Below are 21,783 nucleotides of genomic sequence, written 5' to 3'. Positions count from 1 at the left end.
TTAAATCACCAAGCAAATTACTCCACCTGAGGTGGGTAAGGGCCTTCACCCCCCCAAGTAGGATAGATTTCTATTCTCTGTCACTTAGAAACCTCCCTCCAGTGATACTACTCCGGATTCTTTAGTAATACTGCTCCTTAATTCAATTCTTCCTTTGAGATTCTTAAGACCAGCTTTTTAAGGAACCAGTATCTAAGGTCCAGATAGCAATTGACTATGTGAGTAAATGAAGAAATTTGCAACAAAAAGACCTGAGTAAGACCTGAATGGATGGATATAAAGAGTAAGTATGGAAAAATCATCTTTTCATTTGCATGCTGTATTTTTCAGATATTGTCCAAGTAATGGCTTACAGTCTAGTGCTAAAAAAATTATATGAGGTCCACGTGAATTAAATAAAATACTTTTTTTGGAGTCATACAAGTATTCATGTATTTATTCATCAGTTACTCACACAAGAGAGATAACTTGGATAATTTTAGATCAGTTGAACTGATCTAAAAGTGACATCATCTTATGGAATATTACTATGTCTGTCAGTTTTGAACATGTAGTTCTTGATGTATTTTAATTTGGGAGAATATTCATTATTTCATATTTTTAAATAGAATGTATCATTTTTATCTTAAAGCACAAACTTGCATGATTCAAATTTGCATAATATTTAATTTACTATATTTACAGTTTGGAAATCCAAGATATTGTTATAAGGCAGGATCCTGTGACTTGTAGTTTAGAATACTTACAGCACATAGTATAAATCAATTTATTCATCTAATTTTTATTAAATACTCATTATGTATCAGGTTATGCTAAGTGCCAAGTGAGACACATGGACTTCTAATTAATTCATGGTCCCCTTTGGTGAGGAAAGCTATCTAGTTGAAGAGGAAGATATATAAATGAGCTGATACCATTAAATGAGCCTGCTCTCAGGAGTCTGAGCCATGTGTGTTCAAATTCCAGCTCTAGGACTCAGATTTTCATATTTAAAATGAGTATGTTAATAAAATCCACCATTGTTATAAAATGTGAAAGCTGTAATAACTCATGTTCTAAGGGAGAAGGGGCATCAGAAAAGGAACTAGATAACTACGTAGCGACATTTCCTCAAAGAAGGTGAACTTTGAGTTGAATTAAGCAGATAGAGAGAAAGATATCCCAGGCAGAAGGAAAACGCATGCATGAAAAAGCATGATGTGTTAATGAATAGTATGGAATTCAAGCTGATTAGAATATTGAAAGGAGGGTGAAAAAAGAGATTGGAAAAATAGTGACTCACGTTATAATGTGACTAAGAAGAGCAAAGAGAGTTGTTAGGTGAGAAGGGAAGGGCAGAAATGATGTGATTTCATGTGTAATTTCTATATATTCAACACATATGCTATAAAACAGAAATCTTATCACACTCTCAACTGCTCCTTCACAAACCAAATGCCTAAAATTGTTAGCAATAGTAATAAAAATAACTGAGCCCTTATTGTTTAACTTCAGGGTGCACGCTTCACATTTTATCCTACATTTATTATGTACTCTGGATTTATGCAACACCAGCATGAGTCAATGTGAAGCATACTAATTTATCAGTTAAGATTTTGAATAATGAGTCGAGAAGCGACACATACATACTTGTTTATTGTCCAATCTGTGCACATGAAGATTCTTCTTAATGTCCAGGCACTCTATGTACCTTCCTATCATGTTCAGGACATTCGCTTTGTTGGTACTATCTTCTTTATTATCAAATGCATCTCATTCTTGGATAATTTTATATCTGCTATCTCAAGAAAAAGATAGCAGTGCTGTTATTACTCATGATGCAATGGCTCTTTGGAGCCTGTTTGTATTGAAACAAATAAATCTTCTTCCTTCGGTAGTTCTCTATTATCATTTATTTAACTTAATACTAGTTATATCATTATCCATGATGATGCATCATCCATCGTGTCACCATGAATTCTGGCTCCCAGTGGCTCTTAAATGATCACTGTACTTCATTGATGATAACCACAAATACAAGTCTCTGGTCATCTTAAATTTACCATTACATTTTCTTAGCATAAACACATCTTCCAACTGTGTTTTCTCCTGAACTCTTAGACCATCATCACTGCATTTACAGAACGTGATCTCTTCTGATGTTAACTGCACCCCGGCCTTCCACACACAGCCACCAACCTGAACTCTTAGACCATCATCACTGCATTTACAGAACGTGATCTCTTCCGATGTTAACTGCACCCCGGCCTTCCACACACAGCCACCAACAAGGACAATAGGTGAGGGGCTTGTCATGAAGCATGCAGAGTGCTCCCATTCCTGTGAGGCATGCTTGACAGGGCTTAAGACCAGGGGAGCACAATATGACAATGTGACCACATTTACAGAGGCACAAGAGGACATTAACTGAAAGGACCCAGGGGCGTTACAGAGTAATGGCCTCCAAAGCCCTCGAAAGAGATGGACATGTCCATCCCTGAAGACTGCATGACATTTGATGTGAAGTTTGTGGAAGAACTGGAGTGATCACCCTGGGTGCCAGTGTCAGGGAGCACCCTGCCACCTTTGTGTACTGTTGACAGAGGCTGCTCTATTGGAACGCAGGAAACAGCTGCCCACACATGCAGATCACCCCAAAAGTCAATCAACAGCCCAGACCCCAAACTTACCTTGTGTCCAACGTGAGTGAGTCACCCAAAACTCATCAGTTATAATCTCACTGAAGAAGGTAGGGGGAAAATAGAGCTGATCTAAGTAATGTTGGGAAATGATGTTTTGACTGGAAACTATAAAGCTAAAGACAAAAGGAACTGTACATAAACACTGTCTCTAGTTGTAAATTTGTTTCTCATGAAGGGATGGGTCAACAATTCTAAAACTCCTTCACATGTATCCTGGAGCTGAACAAATAAGTAAATGGATGATAGATAGTGGGAGCCCAGTTTCTCACCATCAAAAAGGAAGTTACAAGTAAGCAAGGTGGGGGAGGCTCAGGTAAACTCTGGGGTTCTGCAGCAGTCAGAGACATCAGTATGAGCCTTATTTAGCTCATCTGTCTGATGGATAGACAGATGGATAGACAGAACAATCAACACAGAAATAATTACAGGCATGTGTACGTACGTGGGTTAGTATACAAACATACATTTCTTAGCACTGTTCCCTGAATCAGTCTAGAAGTAGTGCTATCCCATCAGGAGTGAGCACACCCAGTGCTCTGAACTTTGTTTCTTATACCATTCGGTATTAAACAGAACCAGGGCTCTTTGAAAAAAATGGCAGTTTACAGGTCTAGGGAAGGGGAAATGCAAGACGAGCCTGAATCCACTCATAACGCCAGGAATTTAAGAAGAATTCAACAAAGTTTAGGGGCATGTCAAAGGGGCATAAGCAGCCAACTTGAGAACCCCCAAAAGCCAGAGCTAGAAGAATTAAAGTCACAAAATAAATAGGATAGCATTGAGTTATAACCCAAAGTATAAAATAAATATATGTGACTTCATAGTGATATAAATAATTGAATAAATAGATAAATGAGGTGACAAATCTTTTGTACAAAAGAATTCTGAATATATATGTTGATATTCCTCCTTCCAAGAACTTCTTCTCCTCCTCCCCTCCCTTTGAGTGTGAACTGGATTTAGTGATTTGCTTCCAAAAATAGATGTAGTAAGGGAAAAAGTAATAACTGTACAGTGGAGAAAGCTGGCAAACACTACCTTAACCAAGTGCTCAATCTTAACATCCCTAGTGATAAATCATTTGGATATCATGTACCTGCTGATAGGAAATGAGAAGAACACCACACACACACACACACACACACACACACACACACACCAGTGTGTCTACACCATTCTAGTGGCCAATCTCCTGCACTGTGCAGCAAAAGACACACTATGAAAGCTAGCCAGCCAGAACAATGTACCTGTGAGGCCACCGTCTCAGATGCACGGTGACCCTTGTGCTCCCGGATCTCTCTTAGGCTCAAATGTCTGGGCAATTCTGGAAATGGTTGGCCCTGCAGGAAGCAGGGGAAGCCAGGCTCATGGGGTCCCGCATTTTGGAACATCTTTCTCCAAAACTTTTAATTCTCCCCTCAGTGCCTGACCTGCAATACCATCCAGGCACGGGTACTCATATCTAGCCCCATGTGGGCCCAGGTGTATGGGAATGCCTTACTCAAAATATTCTAAGTCTGTCTCCGGAACCCTCAACAAGCTACCCATTTCCAGTTCTCTCCTCCCAGGCTCTCTGACATTTGTGATGATTGCAAAAATGTGAACAAGTATATGATACAATCAACATGAGGCCAAAGAGGAGGTTGGGTGGGGGTGGGGCAGAGTGTGGAATGTAACATTCCAGATATGGAAAGAGCCTTTTTTTTTTAAACTTATTACCAAAATATTTTGCAAGCCTCATACTTAAAACTATAAAGCATTATTATTAGGGACAAAGTAAACAAGTTGTGGAATAGCATGTATACTATGAAGCCAATTCTATAAAAATAAAACAATATATACAAAGTAATAAGGCTATAAATGACTTCTAAGTATGTAAATTCGTACATAATGGTCTAATATCAGTGGTTACCTCTGGGACAGGGAAAAGAGGCCCGATATTAAATATAACATCTTAATTTTCCTTAGTGTACTTTTGTCCAAGTCTCCTAATCCTCTCTTCCACTCCAAACTTGTTAAACTTCTTATATTCTTCATGTATTGTCATCCTAAACTATTGGGTTGTCAGGAAAATCATGACGAATTTTTCTATGTTTTTCAATGCAAAAATGTGTCATGACTTTCCCTATGACCCAATATCTTACATTTCTTTTAGGATCAGCATTTTTTTCCCCCATTCAATTAACTATCCTTACAATCATCTCTATCTTCTTTGTTCCTCACGTTGCTTAGAGAGTTCTAATAGTAACTAAAAGCTGTTTTATATGCCCTACATGTATCACAATCTTTATTTTTTTATTCAGAATTTTCATAATGTTAAAATATTACTTCAAATGTTTACAGTCCGTAACTCAGAAGCGTATTAATGTTTCTTTTAATTAATTAACCCATTCGAAACTAGAAGTCCTCCACTGAAGTGAGGAAATAGAAAACAGTGGGACTTTCACAGAACCTACAAAATTTTCAGGATGGCATTCTTTCTTTGAAAAACAACAGTCCTGAACCATTACATTAGATTATTTTTATTTTTTTATTAATTGCAGAACAGAGAAAGGAGGCTAAATGTTTAAAGAAATTTGTGGTCTTTAGACAGGCTGTTGGTTTTACACCAAATGAAAGGAAAAACAGATGAATAAGCTCTGGGTCTTCATTTCTCTTTCTTTCTCTTACTCCAGGGCAAGCTGAAAAAAAAAATAGAAGTACTGCTTGTAAAATAGCATGTGTTATCCAAATCTACTTAAATGAATGCCTAATTGCTTTGACTGTCTTTTTGCAATGTCCACCAATGATAATAATTCAAGCTTGCCCTAGACTCATGGCAGCTGAATTCTTTTGTTGGGCTAGGGGAAAGGACACCCCAGTAAGTATTGCAAAGTCTCTCTTCATTACTGATGTCATTGGACTTCTCAAGCTTCGAAGTCACAGGTTTTCATCCTCGCTCCTCAGAGTCATTTTCCTAACACCTATTTCTTGTCTAAGTTAATTACAAACAAACAAGGTTTCTTCTTCAAGTTAGACCTCTGGGAATAAAAATCTTGACATTTAGGACTAAAACAAATCACATTTTGAAATGACCAAATTCCCAGAGCTTCAAAGTTGCTTCCTTGTCGTAATGCACAATTCACAGGTGTTATTGTGTGGGCAAAGGATAAGTTAAAACCTAGTCGTGAAATAGACATCACAGTCAGTATGAAAATAATTCATGCTAAAAAACAGTTGTACACTTGTTTTAAAAATGCAAGTTCATTCTACTTTTTAATTTCCCCCCAAATATTACAACCAAAATGGATATAATATGTTTATAGTCAAACATCTGAATTTTAAAGTGGGTCTTTTTGTCATAAGAAGAGAAAATTTTATTAAAACTCTGCATATTGACACACTGCAAACTTATAGCAGATTATTTACTGTTAAGTAGAAATGCATATAAGATAGATCTATCATATTCTCCAATGAAATGACTTTGTTATTGAGCTATTAGGTTGAACCTTGTAAAATCATTGTCACTCACCTCTTTTTAACCTACAAAAATGCAATTTCATATCCTCCAGCCTGAACACATCCCACTAAGGAGCTTAGAACAGGGGTTGGTCTATGTGGCTTTTAACAAATGGTCTTTGCTTTTTAATAATAACTATTATAATTACTTTTTTAAAATCCAGAGTATAGTTACCTGAGAAGCTTGGAGGGTGATTGTGTTGTTTTTATGCTAAGGTAGCTTGACTTGAAGCAACAAGTTTTGGACCCTGAATACAAAGAAATGACAGATTTGGAGAAAATATTAGCATTATATTCAGGATAAAAAATTAACATTTATACAGCCATTGGTGATTACAAAGTAATTTTACGGGGCTGGCTGAGTGGTGCGATGGTTAAGAGCTGGCTTGGGACGCCAGAGGGCCCCGGTTCGGATCCCACATATGAGGGCCAGTGACACTGCCCTCTACAGCTAAGATGCTGAACAACAGCTCAACCTGGAGCTGGGCTGCCGTGAGTCGCCGGCCACGGCATAGGCTGCAGCCCCTGTGGCAGTGGGTTGCCATGGGCTACCGTGTGTAGCCAGTAGCCAGCATGAACGGCCAGCAGCTGTCGTGAGCGGCCGTCCAGAAGCCGGCGACTGATCTGCCTCGCCCGGGAAGAGCTCAATGATGGTGTCAACTTGGGCCAGTGAAGCAACATCCTCCACAACTAGACTGAAGAACAAAACGACAGCAACTTGCCTGTTCTCCTTCCCCCAATTCCCCAGCACTGTTCCCATCCCAATTCCCCAATAAAAAAAAATCTTAAAAAAAAAAAACCAAAGTAATTTTACATATATCACATCATTTAATTCCAGCTTAGTACTAGAATCTCTAGAAGAAAACCTATTGACATTCATTGTCCCCAGAGAAATAAAAACATTACTGTTAAGTCATAGGGGAAAATATTAAATGACTGACACATTTAAATATAAACTTCCCTACTAACCTGTAAAATCAAGCACTCAGATTCAACCAAATCACAAACCAGCACTTTTAAAGAAAATACTTAAATAAATTAATGTTTTGGTTTAATGATGTCTTTACCAAAAGATTTCAGAACTTCCAAATACTTCTATCTGTATTCTTAAACATCACGACTTTGGAAAATGAACAAATATAGCAAACATTTAATAATATGCTCTAGTGCAGCAGGAGATTTAAAAGAGAGAGAGAGAGAGAGAGAGAGCTATTTGTCATTTTGTCAGACAACCGTATGTAGAATAAGATTCCTGTCCCACATGTACAGAATGTCCTGCAGATATATAAGCCCCTAAGCCCTAGCCTGATCAGATGCAACAACAAAGGAAATTAGATAGATTAAAATGAAGACAACTCCAGTACCTCCTCAGCAAAGCAGGCCTCTTTGTCAGCAGCTGTGCAGCACTTCTCCATAAAAGCTGTGAATTCCCCCAAAACAGTTTTCAGTTGTTCCTCTGTGGCCTTGGGCTTGTGTTTCAACAGCTCAGCAAGTGCACTGCATTGAATAAAAACAGAACAAAACAGGGAAACGGTTACTCACATAAAGAGAAATGGAGATGGTAAAGAGAGTAATGCTGTTGTTTGAGATTGTAAGTCTTGGAGCCAGGCAAGCCTGAGCTGGGGGCCCAGGTTTACCACTGTAAGCTCCAACATTCTCATTGGCATAATGAGGAAAATAAAATCTACCTTCATAGGATTTGTGGAAGGATCGAATGAAATCATCAATGTAAATTGCTAAACATGTTTAGTGTCAACCAATCTCTTTTCAGCTAAATCTTTGGAAAGACTTATGTCATTGCATTTAGAAATTTTTCAGATTTTGAAAGTTATGCCACATTGAAGTTTACAGTGATTTAAAAGCTAAAAAAGGATGTTTAAAAAGCTTAATTATCTTAGACTCTATTTAAAAGTTTCTAATCTGAGAATCTTTATATTTGGCCTTTGAAATTTGGCCCATTCTAAGTGAAGAGTGGGGAGGCCATGGGAAATCAAATTATCCAAACTCATGGGAGCTGGTTGTTCTCTTTCATTGACATCTGCAGAGATTATAGTGCTAGAGAGAGTCGCATGGGCACAATAGGTTTTGCAATATTTCTCTTAAGTCTACGGCCATGATCAGAACCCACCAGAGATAATAGCAACTTAATATTGCATTTCTAACCCCTTGTGACAGCAGTAGGGAGTCAAGCCTCAGAACTCACATTTCTACATTTTTTTTCATCAAAATTCCATCCTCAAAAGCTAAATCTTGGGGGGGTTTATCTTGCCTGTGGGTTTTCATAGAACAAACTTAAAATAATCCTTTATGCCTAGAAATAAATTCTTCTGTGGTTTCTACTAATGAATTTGCTATCTGAACAAATGCATCAGTTAATTGATCAGCTTTTTCTACTGGACCTGTCCTAAGATATTATTCTACTGAAGCTTTTATTCACAAGATTATTCTGAAGGACTTCAAGGCAAGATTATAATATAGTTTTGTTTGGGGGGTTTTGCTATTTGTTTTTCTAAGATAACAAAAGCCTATCATTTTATTCCTGACATTTTTATCACCTTAATAAGGCCAATACTTAAATAATCTTTTATAAGGAATATAATCACAGTACTTCAGGAAAAGTTACTCATTTCAATGTATAGTTGTCACTATCAAGACTACAAATGCAAGCAGTAATGAAATACTCCTCACGTTTGTTTCTTGAATTGTTTCTCATTGTCAGGAAGTGTGCATACATCTGCATGGAAGGTGAATGTCTCAGCATTAAAAGCTTTGGGAACATATGTTTCATCGACTCCCAGAGCAGAAAAGCATGGCCGTCTGTTCACCAAGGATTCTGTGCAGCATTTGGTAACTTTTTCGCTCACTGGTGTCTTCTCGTGCAACACACACAATCGGTTCAGGACTACGTTCAGCTAAAGACCAAGGAGGAGAGCAGAAATTCAAAAGAATCATAATTAAAAGTTTTCCATGAACTCCTACTTTCCAATGGACCAAATGAATCATTGTATTTTAACTAACAACACTGAATCCAAGGTTGATTTGAGGCAGTGATTTGCTTATGTTTAGAACTACAAATAATAAGGGACATTAAAAAGTATTTTTTAAGTGTCTACGTTTTAAAAATAATTCACTTGCGAAAATAATTGATTAAAATAATTTGAGGTGAGCCCTAAGGTATGTGTTCAAGTGGCAGAAAACCAGCCTTATACTGATACATTAGGGGAAAAAATGCAAGGAAAGCGAAAAAATTTTAAATGCCAGGATGCAACATTGAAAATTCATGGAATTTTTCCAAAACAGCTTCTTATCATCTTTGGAATCTTATCTAAATTTTCATTCTGATGGTAAGGATAATAGGGGATCAAGTCCTGGCTTTCACTACCACACACACACACACACACACACACACACACACACACGTTAGTTCACTCCTGCTTCTGAAAGTTAGCTTTGTCAATATCCAAAGGCAAAAAATTCATCATTATTAACTTATTAGATTTTAAAAGACTCACATAGTCTTCAGCACAGCCCATTCTTTTTGATTCAGGCAGCGTACAACACTTGGTGCCCACTTTTCCTAGATTCCTTGCAACTTCCACAAGTGTTGGAGTTGACACCTGGGGTGCTCTCTTGGTGTATCGGATTATGAGCCTGTAACAAAACATTCCAGGTGTTTTCAGCCAAGCAAAAAACTTTTTTTTTCTCACATAGTACATAAAGCAAAGAACATTTAGCCAAAATCAATTTAAATGATTTCCATTCATAAAATTATCTCCATCTCCAGGTTGGTGGGGTAGTGTGGGGGAAGACCTTGTCCTGAGTAACTAGTTAAGCCTAACTTTGAATTGCACCTGTGTTGTATAATGTTAGGAAGGTGACTTAACTTACTATAGTTCAGTGACATTTATGTACTTATTAATTGCTTCTTTCTTTCAATAAAATCCACTGAGAGCTTAATATACATCAGCACTATGCTAAATTTGAAGGATACAAATGAATTTTCTCATCTATAAAATGGGAGGAAAGATACCTGACTCAATAGGGATGGTGCAAGATTAAAAGAAATAAAGTATGTAATCAACCTGGCATGGTGTCTAACATATAACAATCATTTGTTAAGAATGCCAGTCACCATTGAAAGTCGATGTATGACTGTAATCTACTCAAGGGAAGAGGCTTGTTCACTGTGGTTCTAACTGTTGTTCCCTAGCACCCACAGTTAGAAGACTGCTGACATGTGCAAGTTGAACAATAAATATCTACCTAATGATGTGTCCCTTATTATCTTTACCTCCATAGATAAGGCTCTATTTGATCAGGGCATTAGTCTATCAACTTATATGTTACAATACTTCTTGAGCTACTGCTATGCAAGGCCAACTATTTCTTTTGTATAGCATTGCTGAATTTTGTTTGCCAATAAAGTATTCCATAACCTTCACAGGGCATCCTCAGTTCTTATATCCCAAGATTTAGTATTTTCCCTCCCAGTCTCAAGAGGCCAGTTTTTTAAACTGCACTCAGATATAAGCCCCTTCATCCCATCAACTATTTTATCTCCTTCTCCAGCTTTTCTTGATAGAGAGGGATTATAAATATATACTGTATTTTCAAGATTAAAAATTATATGACAAGTGATCTATATAATAAATCAAATAATTACAAATTGATCAAGAAAAAAATTAGTCAGTAAACAAAAATACATACGCATTTTGGAAGCCATACTCTCCAACTTGTTCAAAAAGCTCACAGTTTTGTTTAACTAAGTTCTTGGGCTCCTCCACGAGAGCGTTAAGTTCATCGAACTGAAAGATAAAAGAATTGTGTTTACAGGATTCCACCTGAGGACCAGAGGCTATTATAAAATATACAAACTGTATAGTATAAGTGATTAAAAATATTCAAGCTCTGGAGTGTGACTGCTGGCCTTTAATCCAGGCCATCTGACTTATTTTCTAGTTGTGCAACTTTACTTCCAATCACCAAGGTTTAGAAACCTCATCTCTAATATGAGGAAGAAGATTGTGCTCACTTCAGAGAATTACTCTGTAAGCCACCTGAGTTAAAGAAATTAAAACAGTGTCCAGAACATAATAAAAGCTCAATAAGTGATAGTTATGATTGTAAGTATTATTATTATCAATCCATCTCTCCGGTTGGATTCTGAGCTCTCCAAAATGAGAGATTTTACCTTGGTCATCAGTTCCAGCATGGTACCTGGCATACAGCAGTTTCTTCATAGAGGAAAGAATGACTTTCTTCTGATTCAAAAGTTTGGAAACCACTATATAAGTTAAAAGTGCTAAATATCCTAAACATGCTAAAATATGTTAAAACTCCTCCAGAACAGATTTCCTCTTCTTACTTAATTTCTTGTCAAACCATTCCTAAGCCTTCTCAAAAAAATTTGAAAATATTCTAAATGAACAGATTTCACAACCTTCCTTTAAGATACTAATTCTTGGTACTTGATAAATCTTGGAATCAGGCTAACTTTATATCTAAGTTAAATCTTTTAATTAACATTTAATTTACTTTACCTTATTTTGTTCTCAGGAGTGTAAAAAAGAGAAAGGCATGGTTGAGATTTCATAAAATTAGAGATTGCTCTCTTCAGGTATTTTTTTCTAAACTATTCTAGGTTTTATTAACCATTCTGTTTTAGGCTATTTTTTTCCCCTAAAATGTTTAAGAGCACAAAATTGAAACCAACTCAAGAAAATATCTAAATCGCACTATATAATGTTTTGCATTATTTTTCTTGTTATTGGAATTACCAAAGAGCTACATTTTGTTTTTTCCTTTGAGAAACCTACCACTTTAGAATAGCATGCAGGGGCATCATCGGTGGCACAGCATTTCTCCAGTGTAGCTTCATATGTCTTGGCAAGTCTCAATAGCAATGAAACAGAGTATTCAGGGTGCCTTCTTGAGTATTCATACAAAAACCTAATTAAGATGAAAATCAATACATTTTTGTTGAACAAATAAGCAAGAAAACTAACATAAATAACCACAAAAGAAGCTTATATCTCAAAGGTCTCAATTTGACTAAATAAACCCCATGCAGTAAAGCTTGGTGGCTAAAGGCTAGGGGTTCAGAGATAAAGCTACCTTCATTTAAATCCTGGCTCTTCAACTTATTTTACTGTATCACCTTAGGCAATTTATTAAAATTATCACAGCCTCAGTTTCCTCCTCTTTAGAATGGGGATAATAATAGCATCTATCTCATAAAGTAGATTGTGAGAAACACATGACATAATCTATGCATAACACACACTGTCTGGCATATTTTAAATGTTTGATGACACTTATTATGTATATTTTGTTTGATTTGGACTATACCTCAAAAAGGCTTCTGACAGATAAATAGAGATACATTCTTAAAACTTTATTTTTCTTCCCAGAGTGAAATATTGAAGAGTATACACTTTTATGAAATATTATTTAGTGCACAAAATACTATTATAATCTAACAATAAAAATGCAAAATTTATCACCACACGTACTGATTACACATAATCATTTATTTTGGCATTTAATTGTATGCTGCCTTGCCATGCTACTGGACTTCTGATCTTTCTAAATATAAAGCACCTGTTAGCAAACTCCACACTTCTCTTTATACTTCTTTGTTGCCAAGAGATAGAGAGATATATGATTGATGACAGATAGATGGGTAGACAGATATAAAGATGTATTATGTATATTCACACATATATGTTATAGTGGTTCAATAAATAATCTTTGAATGAATAAATAAAGAACACGTACATAATTTATGTATACACAAACTGTAGAGGTATTTCCAGAAATACCACTAAGGAGTAAGAATGGGGAGGGGGGGGAGAGGAGGGGCTAAAAATAGAAACTTGTACTTATTACTTTGTACTCTTTTCTAATGATTTTGATTTTGCCATAAACAGTTATTATTTTAGTACAATTTTTTAAAACCCATTAATTTTTTTTCAAAAAATGTAAAGGCTGGCAAAGGGAAGGAAAAAAAAGAATTGTAGGCAACATGGAAATTATAACAACTCCAAAGGAAAGTCTAGAATAGCATCCTAAACCCTCAGACCATATAAAAGCTATGAAAGGATAATTCCTAATCCACTTACGTGCCCAGGAAGGCATCTTTTGCTTCCTTATAGTTTTTACAAACATCCTTATCATCAACGTAATCAGCAGATAACGGGGCCAGGTCACCAGGCAAATCATCATTTTCCACCTCAAGAAGGCAGTGGGATTTTTCCATCACGGGCTTACCACAGCATTCCTTCAGTTTACTGGAGATTGAATCTTGATTGTCACATATATACTTGACAAGATCCATCTATAAGCAAGTTGATGAAAATTGTTCAACATAAAATTAACATCACTACACTTTCTCTCCAGACTTTTATTGTTGGTGAAACACGTCCATTGGACTCTAAGAACAGACACATTGCCTTCTCTGAACATTGTCAGTCTGTGCTCCTAAGCCTGGAGACTCAGATAGAACAACTAAAGCATTTCCACTCGATTAAAAAAACTAGTCAGTAACAGGGGACCATGTCAGTTATTTATTAATTTTAGATTTTTACTGCTAAGGCATTTAAGTTTTTTAATAAAACCCAGTACTGTTTTTCAGAATATTCCCCAAATTAAGTGCAGGCATTTTGAAACCAAATAACTAAATAAAGTGTGAGAGATTTTTGAAAAATTAGTCAAGATCATAGTCACAGGCCTTACTTACACATGTAAAATATCTGCCTTAAAATTTCCAGAAAATGTTATGACAGATTAATTCTGGTATCTGGTCACATACCGAAGTTTTGGAAAAAGAGACATCATGTCCAATATTTGTATATTTAACACAGTTAATTAAGGGAGAATATGGGGGGGGGATTACATAATTTTACATAATTTCCAAAGATCTCTTCAGGTACCAGTTCTTCTCCAACTCTGCCCACCTCCCAAAAAAATCTTAGAAATCTACCTTTGTAGCTGCCCTACTTCAGTTTAAGCCTTTGTTCTCAGTTAGAATGTGACTGACAAGGATTACAAATTAGTGAAAGTGTTTATCAGATAATTTAGTGAGTGGGATAGCCAGGTTTACCCCCCAAAAAAAGTACCACAAGGCAGGGAAAGGACTGAGCAGATTAGGCAGAGAAGACAATTTCAATTCACTGCCAGCCGTCACCATTATATTAAACGAATTCATTCTAGCAACTGAAATATGTAAGCTACCAGAGAGAATACTGAGAATTCTTTACCCTGTCATCTGCACATTCAAGCAGGTCACCATGGCAGCATTCCTTGTTGATTTTGGTCAAATCTGTCACAAGCTTTGAAACCTCCATAAAATCAGCCTTGGGGAATTTTTGGCTTAGGCGAGCTACGGTCCTAAAAGGAAAATTCCCCCATGAAAATTTTATGAACATGCAATACTGTATGTGAAAGCACTAGGAAAATACTACTTATAACAAGAAAACTCAGGACAAAATAACATAAATATAATTTGTAAAATTCATTAGTTCTTGTTTTAGTGCTAGTTCTGAACCAAATGTTATCTTAGGGCAAAATGTTTCCTTAGGGCAGGAGTATCCATTGTAAGAGTGTGTGGTGGATAGAAAGAAGTCCAGCAATTCATAAACTCAAAAATCAAAAAGGGATTCTACAGAAAGTGACATACATAGAAGCATCAGGCTTGGAGCCCACGTCTGACTTGATTGCTTTAGGAGTGTGATCCTAGGTAAGTTATTTAGAATGTCTGAGCTGCAGCCCCTAACAGAGTCACAGCAGCATGCCAAATGAAAGAATTGTCATGAAGATTAAATTAGATAATGCATATAAAAGCATTTCATTAACTGGAGAGTGCCATACAAACTCAAGTTATCTTTTTCTTTTTTTTTTTTTTTTTTTTTTACAATTAAAATGCATTCTCCCTGACTTCTGAAGGACAAGACAAAAAAGTTTCATAACTTATACAAAATTAGGGAGTTTTGATTAAGCATACTTTTACCAAGAAATTGATTAACTGGAGAGTGCCATACAAACTCAAGTTATTTTTTTTTTTTTTTTTTTTTTTTTTTTTTACAATTAAAATGCATTCTCCCTGACTTCTGAAGGACAAGACAAAAAAGTTTCATAACTTATACAAAATTAGGGAGTTTTGATTAAGCATACTTTTACCAAGAAATTGATATAGCACAGTCTCTAAGCCCTATGACAAGATGCAAAATGCTAATATTCACATGCTTTCACAGATCACTTCACAGTTGCTTAAATCTGATGAAAGATACTTCTTCCCCCAAACCAATCACAGTGTGTTTAACTGTATTGTTTTACATTGGGGTTGTTTTGTTTATTTATTTGTTTGATTTTGGTGGTTAGATGGTAGAGGTGACAAGCAAAGATAGTTCAAATGATAGTTTCTAAAGACTTTGCAACATGTCTGTTGTTTTCAGTTTATCTCTGTTTGTGTTGATTAATTGTTGACTAGCAGGTGAGGAGTGGGAGAGGGGGGTTGTTGCTCAGATATTTAAGGATATTCCTAGAACTAGCTAAGTAATATAAAAATAGAGGCCAAGTTTAAAAAAAGAAATTAAGAACATAGCTGGAGCTATGAGAAAATGAGAAGTAACCTTAATGGCTGAATTTAATTATCAGAACATAAAAGGACAATCAAATACTTTAGATAATTGCAGGAGACAGGAGGAGATAAAAATAAATAAAAGACTCTGACTACAACTCTATAAAAATAGTGGACCATTAGAATAAAATCCCTAGTCTTTATAAATAAATAGAAGTTCAAATACCTGTCCTATAAGAACAACAAAAAAAATACCCTCTGAACTCTTCGACTACTTTGAAAAAAATATGATAAAAATAATGACAAATTGTCATTTATGCTCTGATTTTCATTTCTGTTAAATTTCTACCTTTTAGATAACCAAAAAGATGTATGTGAAAATGCTGTGTGAAAAGCTATATAAATATACAATGTTGTCAACTGAACCATCATCATTTACATCATTATGTAGCACAAAACTAAATTCAAATTACCATGCTTTGAAAGCTCTATCTCCGAATTTTTCAAGACTAGAGCATTTGAGTCTGTCTTTGGCAGATGCAGTCAGTACTGTGTCCTTCAAAGCATCCAGCTGCAAAAAGAAATAATTTTGAAAATATTAAGAAAAAAATTCTACATGAAACACCCCTTCAGAAGCTCAGGTGAGACTAAGTCAAATTAAATTTTAAAGAGATAATGTACACCTAAATTCCTAAGCATTCGCTATAGGCAAGTCATTATTTTACTACGTAGAAAGAGGGAAAACCAATGTGGTCATAATGGAAGCCTCTAGGTAGTTACAGACCAGAATGTGGGCATTGCCAGGGAAAAGGGGACTGAAGGAAAAGGTGGAAGAACAGAGTACACTCATATCCTAGGGACTATAATTTTGCTGACTTCTTAATTTTGCATATCATTCATTTCAATCCCTCTTCTATCAACTCTCACATCAATAAACACCTTAGAAAATATGATGCAGTATATAATAAATATTCATAGAATGAATTAATAAATCCAGACTTCCAGATGCAGTGAAATTCTCCACTTTGAATTCCCTCCCCAATAAGAAAGGATCAGGAAAAGATAAAAAAGAACTGTGGTCCTTTGCTGCACAATTTTACAAATGAGATTCTGTATTTCACTATAATGACCAGCACCATAAAAAGAGGAGGGATATTTAGACACGGTAATTCCCTCTATCAATCCATTTTGGCAAAACTGGGATGGATAAGAGTGAGGAAGAGTTTTTTAGCCAAGTAAAGAAGTTTATATCAGGGATTTAGTTTCCCTAAATCTAGCCATAAGATGCCCTAAATCAAAGTTTGAAGCTGAGCTGGTTCTATACTTCTTCTGTGGCATACCTTTGGTCCCAGGCAGGCAGCTTTATCAGCAGCTTGGCAGCAATCTGTTAAAACTGCCTTATATTTTTGAGCATAGAAAAGGAGCTCTGGGCCATAAAAGTAAGGATGTCTTCTGGCAACTTCATATAAGTACCTAGATTTTTTTTTTAAGAGAACAGACAATTAATCAAACAGCATTACAGGAACAATTATAATCAATATTTTCCCCAAAACCCAAAGACATCTCATTTACGCATTAAGCTCCATTTGCACATGATGATCTTGCCTTTATCATTCTTTAAGTCAATGAAAAGGTTAAACATATATATAAATTATATATACACACACATACACATAAAATAGTTAAATATTGGTGATATAAGATTATTGACTAAAATAAAATTAATTCTGAGAATAACTAAACATATATCTTCATAATGTTGTAATACATATCAATCTCAATTTTTTTCCTACAGATCATATCCTGTTGCAATGAATTCCAAAAGATCTTTGATCAAATTTTTATTGTCTAAAATTTTATAGTATCAAATATTACTTCTTCAAAATCTGCCATTAAAACAAAAGCTTCTAAGTCTTAATGTTGAAAATATTTTGTTATAGTAAGTCTTGAACTATTTCATAATTTTTCATTTTGAAGCTTAAAAATCTGATTACTTACTTTCCCAAAAGCTTCTGTGCATTTTCCTGAAAGGCAGTGCACAGGGCCTCGGGCTCTGGTCTCACCAGTGCAGGGAGATTTGGGTTATCATCTTTGTGTTTCAGGAAGCATTCATTTCTCTCGGGCTCTTGTTTTTCACAGCAGTCCGCCATGTCTCCATAGGTGGCACGAAGAGATGCAACCGTACACAACTTGTCTCCAAGAAGAGTATGCTAAATGGAAGACAGAAGGCTTCAAATTGCTAGGCAGTATTTTATTGTCTTTATACCCAAAGGATAGTGTGAAAAATGCAATATACTGGTAAACCTTGGTTCGGAAACCATATAAAAATCCACTTTTTTCGCAGGTTTGGAGAGAGTTTTCCTTGATTTGACTATCTATGTGTAATGCTTTAAGAATTAACTGTCACACTATTAATTATAGTAGAAAAACAAAAAGGCAAAAAAGACAGTCAATGGCTTTAAGGAATAAATGTTACTCTAATTTCCACTTGAGGTTAAAGTCTAGGAGAGCAATCATAATTTAAAAATCAGGCAAAAATAATCCTCTAAGGAGCAGCCAAATTCACATTAGGGAGAAAAGTGTTCAGATAGTTTCTCATTTGATCTGTTTTGTGAGATGTCCATTTTTTTAGTAAATACCATTCAAAAACCGAGGAGTAACACAACACACTGTATTTTAATTGATATTGCATTAAAATAAAGAACTTTTTTGTTTTAGAAATATTTGCCTCGAAGCACATTTCATTAAATGAATCCTTTCCATCACTATTAATTTTTATTATGGAAGTAATTGTAATTCCAGGGAAAATATACTGCTCAAGACAGAATTTATTAATTTTCAAAAAATGCATTTTTAAAAATTCATATATAGAGCCATATTATTGTGTGGAATTAAAGTATTGATTCTGGCTTGAGAGAGAAAGATACATATAAAGAGAAATAAGAGAAGGAAAAACTTAAGTGGTAATTAAAAAATGGACTTGCCCCCAAAAAAGTATATACAAATCTAGTAGTAAGAGAAACATTAACCTTTTCTTATGTTAAAGGCCTTTTTGGAAATAGCAAAAGCTAAAAGTTCTTTAAAATAAATGAATGTCTCAGTAATTTATTGTATGTAAAAATACAAATATCCCTAACACAAGGAATACATAGCTGTAGTATTATTTTATCCAGGTAACAAAAATTAGTGCAGAACTCAGTTAAGTGTTTTCTGTAGATTAAAAAACATGCTATCACTACTAACCTCTATGAAAAGAAATCAAACTTCAGGTTTTAAAAAGAGACTTTTACAAATGAAAAACTTTCCATTTAAATACACGATAACCACTGTGTGTGGTCTCCATAAAGAAATGTTATTAAAACTGTGGGTATAGCTAGCATGTCTCTATCACAGAAAAAAACAACAGCTCTACCCACTTTTGACTGTTGCTTACAAATATGGTCATTTAGTAATAATTGAGAAAACTAAAATGGGATTGTTTTCCCTTTGAAATGCTCAAGCTTACTTAAGAGAAGAACTAAGATTCAAAATCAGACTGTACTTACAAGTGTCTTGTCACAATTAGCAGCTGTCTCATCAGCAGCACATGTTTTTGCAAACTCAGTTATTTCATTTGCTAATTTTACATGTTCTTCAAATGGGCACTGCTGGAGATACTGAGAAAAGGTTACCAGCACCCTGCAACAAACGACATAGAAAAATGTAGTGCAATAAAATCCGCATATAAAGTAGGTTGTTATATTAGAGAAGAATATGTTCTATATTTTATATATCTTACTATTATCCAGAAAGCCTAGTCACATCAGCTATCATCTGAGGCCTAACCAGGCATATGTGGCTTTCGAAGCAAAGAGGATATGTATTTCCACCATGTTTAAACATGTGTGAGTAGATGCACACATATAGAACTAACAAGCAAAATGTATTCTAAATAGATCTAATTGTTAAGACAAGGGGCATTACATAGGCCTTTTGACTATTTAAAACAAAAAACAAAATCCACATACACACACATTTCATTTAATGAGGCTACAGAATGAGAGTGACCTTAAAAAAATAAATTATTTTTTTCATTTTTTTACTAGATTAAAAAATATTAAAATGTTTTCAAGAAACCACAGATCTGTTTGCTAGGTAAAGAAATTTAATGTGTGCTGCAATAAAAACCATATATTAAATAAAGTCTTTCCCATCATACATGTTATATAAGAGTGCCACAGCTACACTTTCCAATACATAGTATCCATTAGCCACCTGTGACTATATAAAGTTGAACAAATTAAAATTAAACACAATTTAAATTTTTGTACCTCAGTTGAACTTGCCATATTTAAAGTACTCAACAGCTATATGCGGCCAGTGGCTACCATATTGGATAACACTGATAATAGAATATTTTCTCCAGTGCAGAAAATTCTACTCTGGATTCTGATGACAGGGGGTTATAAGAATTTTTAAGTAATAACCAATGCTATTAGAAACATTAAATTTGACTCTTCAGTATTTTAACTTACAGGCCTTTGAAATATTCTTCTGTCAAATCCTTAAACCGATGAGCAATCTCACTCTTGTCTGGGGGAAAAAAAAGATTTATTTGAAGTCTGATTAAAACAACTGATTGGGATATTACTTTTTATGTTTCTCTCCATTTGAATTAGGTATTCATTTGCTCTAAAATATTGAGCTCTGATCCCTACAGAAAATATTAAAATGACAGTGAACTATGGGTCCTTTTAAACAAAAGCTATTCAATCACCAATGATACTATTTGAAAAATCATTTGAATCATTAAATATTTGTAGCTTTATATTCAAACTTTGATAAGATCTAATGCTGTTAGTGTCTATTAACAGCTACAAAGAGGACAGTCTGAAAAGAAAAATATAATACAAGTTTTATTTACAAGATTAATAACACAAGTTTTGTTGTTTTCTTAACACATCAAGGTACAGTGGACAGGGCTTCGAGAATTTGAAGTTATCAATTATATCTTCAACTATATTCTGTGAAGTTTAAGTCACTCTAAGTTCCTTCATGTACAAAAGGAAATTATAGCTACTAAACAATTCTCACCATTTTTTTTTCAGTTAGGATGTTAGAAATATATTAGTAAGATAAATTCCTGTGGGTTCACAAATACAAAATATCATCATAGTCTAGAAATAAATGCTAAAGGAAAACTTCTTTAAAGATGCAGGGTTTACTAAACGTTTTTTTTTTACTAGGACAATAAAATACATTTAAACAATAGAAAAATAGAATTCTTACGTGCATCTCGACGAACCACACCCCTGGAATAAGCAGAGCTGATAAGAAAGACAAGGGAAATAAAAGTTACCCACTTCATTGTGTCTAAGGCTTGTGGGGTTGAAAAAAAGAGAAAAGGTAGGATGAATAGAGGGAAATTAGTGCTAATATACTTCTTTAACCAATAATTGTAGATTATTAACTAGACTAATCTTTGTATTTCATTGGCTCCTAAGTGATTACAAAATTCATAATGTTCTTGTCAAAATATTGTTTGACCAAATCCCTTGCGTATGTTTGCCATCTGGAACTGTTTTCTCCACAAGGCCTTGTCAATTCATTCAAGTTATGTAAAACATCTTATCAAATTTTACCTAAGAGTTTAAACACTCTGTACCTATTATTCATTACCATGCTCTTTACCTGTGATTTACCATTTGAACATTTTAGTTTTCAGTATTTCCAAAAATTAGGCAAACCAACGACCTCGCTTGGAAATAAGACATACTAAGAGAGCTAAGCTCTGACTTGTATAGGTTACTATACATATATTATACTATAATATAATTAAAATAATTATAATAGTAATTAAGTATACATACTTTTATCATGAGTGATGGACCAGGCTTGTCTTTCAGGCCACATCTGAAAAGAAAAGAATGTCTGCCTATGAAATTATTTCCATTGGAGAAAATCTTTTTTTTAAGCCTAAAAACTTAAATTAAAAATGCAAAAAGGAAACCATTCTAACTTTCTAAACAGAGAAAATAATTCCCTTTT

The 21,783-nt window shown here is 34.9% G+C and overlaps 1 protein-coding gene across 1 annotated transcript; it reads right to left on the bottom strand.

The window, feature by feature from the left end:
- Positions 1 to 5,197: 5,197 nt before the first annotated feature.
- ALB (albumin) lies at positions 5,198 to 21,153 on the bottom strand. Its single transcript, XM_019665325.1, has 15 exons — positions 21,025 to 21,153; positions 20,271 to 20,328; positions 19,302 to 19,434; positions 17,755 to 17,966; positions 17,097 to 17,229; positions 16,230 to 16,327; positions 14,438 to 14,567; positions 13,301 to 13,515; positions 11,996 to 12,128; positions 10,887 to 10,984; positions 9,692 to 9,830; positions 8,868 to 9,091; positions 7,544 to 7,676; positions 6,355 to 6,427; positions 5,198 to 5,362 (listed from the first exon to the last, which is right to left on the bottom strand). Exons 1-14 carry the CDS (start codon positions 21,101 to 21,103, stop codon positions 6,386 to 6,388), a joined length of 1,827 nt encoding a protein of 608 aa, XP_019520870.1. The 5' UTR covers positions 21,104 to 21,153; the 3' UTR covers positions 5,198 to 5,362; positions 6,355 to 6,385.
- Between the last annotated feature and the right edge of the window lie 630 nt (positions 21,154 to 21,783).

The sequence above is a fragment of the Hipposideros armiger genome, unplaced genomic scaffold (genome assembly GCF_001890085.2).
Source record: "Hipposideros armiger isolate ML-2016 unplaced genomic scaffold, ASM189008v1 scaffold_439, whole genome shotgun sequence".
Lineage (NCBI taxonomy): Eukaryota > Metazoa > Chordata > Mammalia > Chiroptera > Hipposideridae > Hipposideros > Hipposideros armiger.
The sequence above is the reverse complement of the archived record's forward strand: the minus strand, read 5'-3'. Positions and strand labels throughout refer to the sequence as shown.